The sequence below is a fragment of the Amblyomma americanum genome, chromosome 9 (genome assembly GCF_052857255.1).
Source record: "Amblyomma americanum isolate KBUSLIRL-KWMA chromosome 9, ASM5285725v1, whole genome shotgun sequence".
NCBI classification, from domain to species: domain Eukaryota; kingdom Metazoa; phylum Arthropoda; class Arachnida; order Ixodida; family Ixodidae; genus Amblyomma; species Amblyomma americanum.
The window spans coordinates 138,443,247-138,452,493 of record NC_135505.1 but is presented as its reverse complement, the minus strand read 5'-3'; the positions used below and the strand labels follow the sequence as shown (position 1 = coordinate 138,452,493).

The 9,247-nt window shown below is 48.4% G+C and overlaps 1 protein-coding gene across 2 annotated transcripts; it reads left to right on the top strand.

Moving 5' to 3' along the window:
* Positions 1-2,166: 2,166 nt before the first annotated feature.
* On the top strand, positions 2,167-5,818 carry LOC144104583 (large ribosomal subunit protein uL1-like). 2 transcript variants are annotated; one of them, XM_077637681.1, is made up of 5 exons: positions 2,167-2,299; positions 2,563-2,724; positions 4,178-4,326; positions 4,894-5,066; positions 5,565-5,818. In XM_077637681.1, exons 1-5 carry the CDS (start codon positions 2,295-2,297, stop codon positions 5,733-5,735), a joined length of 660 nt encoding a protein of 219 aa, XP_077493807.1. In that variant the 5' UTR covers positions 2,167-2,294; the 3' UTR covers positions 5,736-5,818. The 2 variants fall into 2 exon arrangements, with proteins under 2 accessions (XP_077493807.1, XP_077493808.1); XM_077637682.1 differs by lacking the exons at positions 2,167-2,299; positions 2,563-2,724 and adding an exon at positions 2,991-3,079.
* Positions 5,819-9,247: the final 3,429 nt, after the last annotated feature.

Here is a 9,247-nt window from a genome sequence, read left to right as displayed (position 1 = left end):
TGGAAGTGCAGCACAGTCCTGTCTTGTTTGTTCCTTGTCTTCTGTGTGCGTTTTATTCATGCTGCGAAACTTGTCTCCATTATGAACTGCAACCAACTAGCCCAAACCACTGTGTTACTTCGACACTATTGTGCGCTGATAACCCAAGCAAAATGCGATAATTCTACTGGTCAATTTCCTCGCTTCTGAAACGTGCCAGTCGACAGTGAACGCCTCTTTGCGTTCAGTGTTTACTGGCACGCGTCTTATTCTATACGCGCTGCTTTTTGTAATATATGCGCTTTTCCTTATTTTCACTCCGTTTAAAGTGGTCCAGTGAGCCACAGCCTCTGCAACACATAGCGACGGGGAAAAAAACATGACTCGCAGGTCATCTTCTCGCGCGCTTTCTGAATTTTTACAAGCCGAAATGCATGCTGTGACTTGCATGAATCTTCAGCCACTCTTGCATCCTCACTGAAGAGCTGACAGACACCGATAAAGAACGCGCATGTCTTTAGATTAGTTTGGTTTATGAGGTTTATTACCCCTGGGCGACTCAGGCTATGAGGGACGCCGTAGTGGAGGGCTCCAGTGATCTGGACCAACTGGGGATCTTTAACGTGCACTGGCATCGTACAGTGCACGGGCCTCTAGCATTTCGCCTCCATCGAAATGCGACCGCCGCGGCCGGGGTCGAAACCGCGTCCTCAGGGTCAGCAGTCGAGCACCGTAACCACTGAACCACAGCGGAGGCTCCATGACTTTAGAATCACACACTGTATGCATAGCTACGTGTAGCGCACAGTGTATGCATGGTCGCGTAGACTGAGGCTATACGTATAGCATACAGCGTATGCATGGTCGTCACGGCATAGTGAAAATTGTCACAAAATGGTCGGGAAAAACGCCGGATTTGTGCCAAATTAGATGGAAAAATGTTTAATTAGGCGTAATTAACACTTAAGATCTCCTAAAGATGTATAATTTGGGTATCGACATAGTCACGGGAACGGTGTGACGTGTGACAAGCAGTGCAACTTTCTGGAAATCTGGCACTGATTGACAGGTGCTGCGGCAAAGACCGTCTATGGCCACGCGTCGTGCTATGCAAAAAACGTGAGCAGTCGCCCTTGGGCAGACGGTGTGTCAATTAAGATGCCCCCTCGCCGCACTGTGTCAGCAGTGGAACTTCCTGGAAGCGGCTTTCGCCTCTCAACACTTTAGTCGTCAAAGTGTCTCGTAAATTTTTTCTTCTAAACTGGTTTTTCACGTGACGAGCACCTGCTGCCCATCGTGGTCACAAGGCACACACTTTGCGAGCCAGACCAGAGACACGTGCGCCGGTGAGGTATGCAGACAGGGGTTACGTTTCCCAGTACACAGAGGCGGCTCTGGAGGCATCTAAGAAATTTAGGAAAGAATGTTGGGTATTGTACTGCGCAATTGTTGAGCGGTGCGGGGGTGACCGGTTGCGGAGGGGGGGGGGGGGGGGGGAAGAGGCTCTTGAAGGAGCCTGGTGACGCGCTGTCGTGCTTTTACTTATTTATATTTTCGTTTCTTTGAAGTATAGGGCAGCGAAAAAGAACAGTGAGGCACGTTTGACATTTCTCGGAATTTCGCTCAGTGCGTGTGTTTTGAGAAAGTTGATAAGTGGATTGCAAAAGTGTGAAACGCGGAGCTAGCGCGTGAAAGAAGAAACCGTGCCGTCCCGCATGCAGATGTCGCTTCCCCTCCACGAAGGCGTTCTTCGAACTTGCCCGTCTAATCTTCCTGCCACTGCCTCCCGCCAGGAAACTACAAGATGAGCGAACATGCCGAGGTGAGCCCAACACTTACGGGGTACGCATGGGGGTATACTTAGGGGTGTACGCATGACCTGTACCGATGTCATCGTGGCCGCCATCTTTGGAGCCATGAAAGACGCCGCTTTTTCTAGCCTGCTTATCGCCACCTGCTCCGAACTGCCCTGTGGAAGCTATGCCCGGTGTTCCATCATTGCACCCGCGACAATACTTGCGAGCCGTCTGCAAGGGACAATTTCTAGTGAAACCCAGGACGCCGTCGGTTCCGTAACAACCCAGACACAATCGCGCCGTGAGGGAAGGGATGAAGGCGGGAGTGAGAAAAAAAGGGGGAGAGAAAGAAAAATTACGTCACGTAATTTTCTTCCACCAGGGTGCCTAGGGTGTTTTAAATCACGTGGTCAACTCAGGCACATCGTCAGCGCATCATCAGCATCATCTACTCGGGCTACACAGATATTCTTCATTTCTCACGTTTGTCGTGGCAGAGTGCGCGTCGACGGTCTCAGCATGAGGTATGTAATCATTTCAATCCTTGTCGGAAAATTAGCTACCAAGTTGCATTTGTGCTCTTATTGATAGTGTAGTTCTTGCTGTTCATGCAGCTAACTTTATTTTTTCGATTTACCAAATTTATTTCTTATTTGCGAAGGTTTTTAATCTAAGCTCTTGAAATGGTGGCCGCCTCTTGCTAGCGCGTGATCTTCACTTCCACGCATGCTGTTGCGAAGTGATTGAATTGAAGCGGTCTAATAATTTTTCTGCTTTTCTTGTGCAGCTCGAAAGTGAGCAGGGACACGCTGTACGACTGCGTCAACGCGGTCCTGCAGGAGTCGGCGCGCAAGCACCGCAAGTTCCTCGAGACCGTGGAACTCCAGATCGCCCTCAAGAACTCTCAGAAGGACCCTCAGAAGGACAAGCGTTTCTCGGGCACCGTCGAGTATGCCTGCTCTTCGACCAGCATCGCACGAAAAATTGACCTGAAACGCGCAGCCTTTGGCGTCCCCATCGGGCTAGAGCCCGCTTAACGTTAAGCCTAGAATGCCATTCGAACCGGCTTCGCAATATTGCCATTGTGCTTGGTTGAAATTTTAGGGCAGATTTTCGAGACGTTGGGCTTAGCGACCGTTCTCGTATGTCTGACGCCACAGCCTGTAGCGGTACAGGGAGCTCGGTTCTCTGAATGAAACCGGGCGGACAAAAACCCAGGGTCTTAAAGCAATGGGGAGGTGTTCCGCTTCGGCGGCACCAATAACTTGTCGACTGCTGGCGACGCAAGGAGACTGCCGACAGTCGTATGTATGGCTGGTGCGCATGTTGCGTTACGAAGGCGGCGGCTTTTATATCCCCTCCCGTTCAGGCGTGCATCATTGCAGTGACGACTTTAGCACTGGGCAATGAACTGTATCGCTGATTAAGCCTGTGCCATCTCCGAGCATGGTGCATGCACGAAAGGGGTGTTCTTATCTTAACGCGTTCGGGCATTGCTCGAGATCCATTGACTTGTAGCCAAAGTGCCAATTTGGCGCTTTGGGTTGCTTTCCAACGAGTTGGTAGCATTTTTTTTTCATTAAGGGAGGGATGAGTCTTTGTCAAAATTTCTAAGAAATTGCTTTTTTATGTAGTGCAAATGTTCTTCAATAGCTCAGTTAGTTTGAATTATTAGTGGATTTGTGGTTCACGTTTGGTTCTTTGTTACAGGCTGTTAGACAAAAAATGCTTGCATTATTTGAGACATTTACAGAACTGCATCATCAGAGTCTCAGTTTGTGTGGTGATGCTGTCTTGGCTCAGTAAAAATATATTTAAAAAAATTTGAATAGAACATACAAAATGGTTTGACTGGTAATTTACTAAAGCAACAAATTCATTTAGTGTATAATGTGAAAGCCAGTAAACATATAGCATCACTGCCCTACTCCCAAATTGATACTAAGCTAATTTCGATTGCCCAAAGCAAAATCGGAGATAGACATAGCCTGTGTGCCCTTAGAGTCATGAGAAAACTCCTGTAGCGTTAGCTGCACTGCTCCATGTCCTTCTAGGAAGGTATCGAACAAAACTTCTAACGGTGGTGGTTGGGGAGCAGTTTTGGCACAGCAATCACATGAAGTGGAACATCATCTATTTGTTCTGTACTTTGGGATTGTTTTGAGCATGGATATTCTGCAGAGACGGTCTTTATGCAAACAAACTGTTTGGAGAAGGACTTGTCCCCAGTTCTTCGTGGTCTCTTAAGACCCACATCCCTTTTTATGGCGGAAAGAGGTGTAGGTTGTACTTGTTATCTATTATTGGCTTGGCAATACTGGTAGTGCCCCGTTGAATGCATATATGCTGCTGCTGGTTAACTGTTCATGTGTTGCTCATGAAAGTTTTTTCCTTATCGACAGGCTGAAGCACATCCCCAGGCCCAAGTTCCAGGTGTGCATTCTTGGTGACCAGCAGCACTGTGACGAAGCCAAGGCCAACAACCTGGCCTGCATGGACACAGAGGCTCTCAAGAAGCTGAACAAGAGCAAGAAACTAGTCAAAAGGCTTGGTGCGTTTTCCCCGCTTGCTTTTCTAGTGTCAGGGGGGCCTGTCTGTGTGTATCTTGAGCTAGGAGATTGCCGCTACAGCATTATCAGGAAAGCGCTTCCAGCCACATGTTAGTAGCAGTAACTTTTTTTTTGCTTTTATAATTACGATGTGGTGCTGGGATATGGAGGTGGTGTCTTGGGAAAGCTTTTTTTTCTGTCTGGCTTTCTGATGTAGGCAGCTGTCTAGGACCAACATCTGATTCTCTACTTCGTTTTGTCGCTGTCCTAAATGAGGCATAGGCCTTGTTCGGTGTTTTCGGCAGCCATGCTACCAGAGTGTTGACTTGAAATGCATGTATTACCTGAAATGCTGGTGATAAGACACACTTGGTCTGATCTGGTAAGCCTTTACAGAAGCCAGGGGCGTAATCAATGGATTCTATTTTACTCACTGTAAGGGATGTGCAAGAGCTGCAAAGACCCCACATTGGCTTCTGTTTAGTCGGCTGTCTTCTTTCTGTGCTGCTAATATCTATGCAAGCCTGCCTCGGTCTAGCTGACTTGTGCCTTTCCCTTCCCAACTGCAGCCAAGAAGTACGATGCTTTCATGGCGTCAAAGTCGCTCATCAAGCAGATTCCCCGTCTCCTGGGTCCTGGTCTGAACAAGGCGGGCAAGTTCCCCACGCTGCTGACACACAACGAATCTATGATGGCCAAGCTTGACGAGGTCAAAGCCACCATCAAGTTCCAGATGAAGAAGGTATGTTGCCTTTCGATTGATTCAGTCTTGTAGTGAGTTGGTGGACCCACATGCCTTGTTTAGCACCAAGCATGCACATGCATGAAGTAGCAAGGTTTACAAGATGACGCAAATATATGCATACCACACTAGGGCGATCGCTTTGCTACCAGGCATTGTATTAGGTTTAGAGCTTGGCTGCAAGCTAGGTTAATGCCCTCCCTTGTGTGGATTGAAGGAAAATTTTTTACATATATCTGACAGTCTCAAAACAGTATCTAAAAGTTAAAACCATAGTATCACAACTAGGATGTTTTTGCACATTGATTAGCTTGTAGGTTTGTGGCATTGTGTTGGACTAGCAGTCCTAACAGTTGTATTGCCTATGATGAGTTTAGTACTGGGCAATGAATAGTTTCATTGATTACTTGTGCACCCTCTGAGTGAACTGGACATCCTATTGCACTTCTTGGTGTGGTTTGTGGTGTACGCTGTGGAATACTTTTTTTTTCTGTTCAGGTCCTGTGTCTCGCAGTTGCTGTGGGCAATGTTAAGATGAGCCCTGATGAGCTGGCCCAGAACATCAACCTGGCCATCAACCACTTGGTGTTCCTGTTGAAAAAGAACTGGCAGAACATCAGGTCTCTGCACATCAAGTCTACGATGGGGCCCCCACAGCGTCTTTATTAAGTTTTGGCTTTTTTTTTCGGCACCTCCAGCCAGCTAGTTTTGCGGCTGGGTGGTTGTGAATAAAAAGGCTCTTGTCATATTTATTACTCTGCTGTGTCCTTTCCATGTTGTATTAATCTGTCAGAATTGCTCAGAGAAGCAGGCTTGGCAATTGTCAGAGCTGAATTGGTAATGCTTTGAGTGTGTAGTGCCCTTGTATTAATGTCGGCTTGGGTTGCTTGTGGCATAACCGAGGTGCAGTGGCCAGTCTCATTTGCTGTTCATACTGTAGTAGGTTCAACAAAAATTTACACGGTATAGATAATACTCGCGCCATCTTGCTTAGCCATTTAGTGATCCAGTGACTGCTGCACCAGGTAAGTTGGCAAGATAAACTGCACATCTCCAACCAAAACCGAACGTGCGCGAAATTCTTAGGTCTGGGAATCGGCATTATTAGGCGTTGAAAAGATGTCAGAATCGGCGAACGTCTCTAAAATCTGAAACGTAACTTCGAAGCAGGCTTCTCCGCTCTTAGATCAACTTTGGTACGGGATGAGTTTAATACTGAAAGACAATTTCAGTCGGGCTCCTTCTGGTTAGTGATGAGCGCGTCGCACATGTGTCTGTTCTGATTTAACACAACGCTACAAAGCCGACTGCTCCATCATGGGTAACAGGGCGGGCAGTAGCTGTGATCTTTAGGAACGAAGGGGGGGTTGGGGTAATGCTGTGAGACACGTTGCACTGTGGAGAGGCGGTCAATGGCGACTTTTTTTTTCTGTTCCGTTGAGCGCAGTCGGGGGCTGGTTTCCGTTTGTGCCGTTGATGTTCGGGGGGGTGGTTTGGATGTGCCAGGATTCGAGAATGTATCTTTTGTGGCAATTTGTTTCGGTTCCCAGGATGCTGGTTTCTTCGAAGTTGATTCTGTGATCTGAGTTCTCGGAATGTTCGGCTACAGGATTGCGCGCTCCGGCGAAGTTGCCGACGTTTTTTTTCTTTTTGTTGCCGAATTCTTTGAGATTTTTGGTTTCGCCGATGTACCTCGCATCGCAGTCGGCGTAAGGAATTTCGTAGACAAATGCCTTCGGCTCTTTCTCTCCGCGACCCGTCTTTGAGAACAGGTGGGCAAAGCGCAAAAGTGTTTGTCGCTTTGTGCGCCACCTGGAGACCCCCTTTTTTCAGGATTCAGGCGATGGTTTCGCTGACACCTCCGACATAAAGTAGAGTGAGGTATTTTGGTGGTGGCTTTGGTCTTTGGCCCCACCATTCTACGGCCTGCCCAAAGTCCACAAACCTGGGATCCCATTGCGCCCGATTGTGGACTTTCCGGTGTTCCCACTTCGCTCGTTGTCGGAATACCTTTTTTCGCCCGAATCCTGGAAAAATCCAGTTTGCGCACAAGCCCACAAACACTGTTGCTCTTAGCCCACCTGTTCCCAAAGACCGGCCGCGGTGAGAAAGAGCCCAAGGCATTGTCTACAAAATTCCTTGCGTCGTCTCCGACGCAAGCTACACGGGCGAAAGCAAAAATCTCAAAGAATCCGGAAACAAAAAAAAAAACGACGTCCGCAACTTTGCAAGAGAGCGCAATCCTGTAGCCGAACATTCCGAGGACTCAGACCACAGAATAAACTACAAAGAAACCAGCATCCTCGGGACCGAAACAAATTACCACAAAAGGCTCCTTCTGGAATCCTGGCACATCCAAACCAGCCCGAACAACATGAACCGCACAAAAAAAAACCTGCCCCCAGTGTATGCCCAGGAACTTCGCTCTGCAACTCAAGAAAAAATGTCGCCATTGACCGCCTCCCCACAGTGCGACAACATGACTCACAGCCTTAACCGCCCCCTCCTCCCCCACGCTTTTCGGATCACAGCTTTTGTTCCTTTGAACCCCCTGCTACTGCCCTGTCACCCCTGATGAAGGAGCCGAGCCGGCTTCGAATCGTTGGGTTAAAATTAAAGTTCTTGATTGGAGATGTGCAGTTTATTCTAAAGAAAAAATACTACGTGCATGATGAGGCGTGAAGCTTGAATTCGTTTGTGGTTCACAGGCGCGCCGCTATAGTGTGGGAAGCTTCCGTTTCATGTCGCTATAGTGTCTGCTTCTCGTGCCACCCTGGGTTTCGGCAGCGTGCTACAACCGGTAATTCGCGATGAGGCGAGTCGTGCAGCAAGGAAAACTGGAGAGGCAGTTACGTCACAATATTTGATGCCGTTTACTCCAGCGTTCTTCCTACTCTGATACCCTAGGCGCGCATGCGCAGCAGACGACGCCGCTTCGAAAGCGTCTAACTTCCGGCACACTTTCCGGCGTTCACCTCGGATAGGGAGGGAGGAAGGAAAATGTATCATGTATCATTCCTCCATGAGAAGCACCGAATCGCGGCGGCTGCGTTTTCATGGAGGCAGAACGCTAATAAGGCGCCCGTGTGCTGTGCGATGCCAGTGCACGGTAAAGATCCCCAGGTTATCGAAATGATTCCGGAGGCCTCCACTACGGGCACCACTTTCTTCTTTTATTCTTTCACCACCTCCTTTATCCCTTCCCTCATGGCGCGGTTCAGGTGCCCGCCGATATATGAGACAGATACTGTGCCATTTCCTTTCCCCAAAAAACAATTATTATTATTATTCCATGAGGCACGTTCACACTGGCCACTCGTGAAAGGCGCGCGACGTACGCACATTCGGCACAGAAGGGGAGCCCCCAACAAGTCTCCAACGGCCCTTTTGGCAAGGCAGTCGCTCGCTCACCGATTTCTTGCGACGCGCGACAAAATGTCGCAGAACTCGAGCAATCCGCGGGGCAAGACAGCCCTGTCACGTGGCGCTAATATCCGCGCTCTTGCTTCGGCGGGAAATTCAAGCCACTTAGCACGCCCGTTCTATATCCTCTGCAGACCCGAGCAAAAGTTCTGCCTGTCCGCTTTAATTCAGACGGATATATAAACATTAAGAGGGTTTCAAATAGGGCTAGTTGGTAGTTAACATGGTCATACATAATCGGAAACTAAACATTTTGACAGATTTGCCTGTCTGGTTGGGTTTGAAGACTTATGATGGGTCGGATGAACGAACTGGGGTACCCATTTTTTTTTTTGGGGGGGGGGGGGGGGGAGATTGGGGACTACTCGGTTCTTTTCGTTTCTTTTTTCTTCATGCGAAGAACATATATGGCGTCGGCTCTCTTCAATAAAGATGTAATGACAGATGCCTTGTGGGGAGGCCCGATGTGCAAAATCGCCAATTTTTTCTTCTAAACTGGCTTTGCACGTGACGAGCACCTGCTACCCATGGCGGTCACAAGACACAGCCAAAAACAAAAAAAAAAGAAAAACAGCTCTATTCCTTCCCCAAGCACAAGCCAGAAGCAGAAACGCGTGTGCATTCCATACATAAAAGGCGTGAGCGAGACGGTGGTTCGCATTCTCGGTAAAGAAGGTGTGCTAACAATGCACAAACCGACTACCACCATCGGACGCCTTCTCCCCCGCATCCTCGGAACCGAAGCAAATTACCACAAA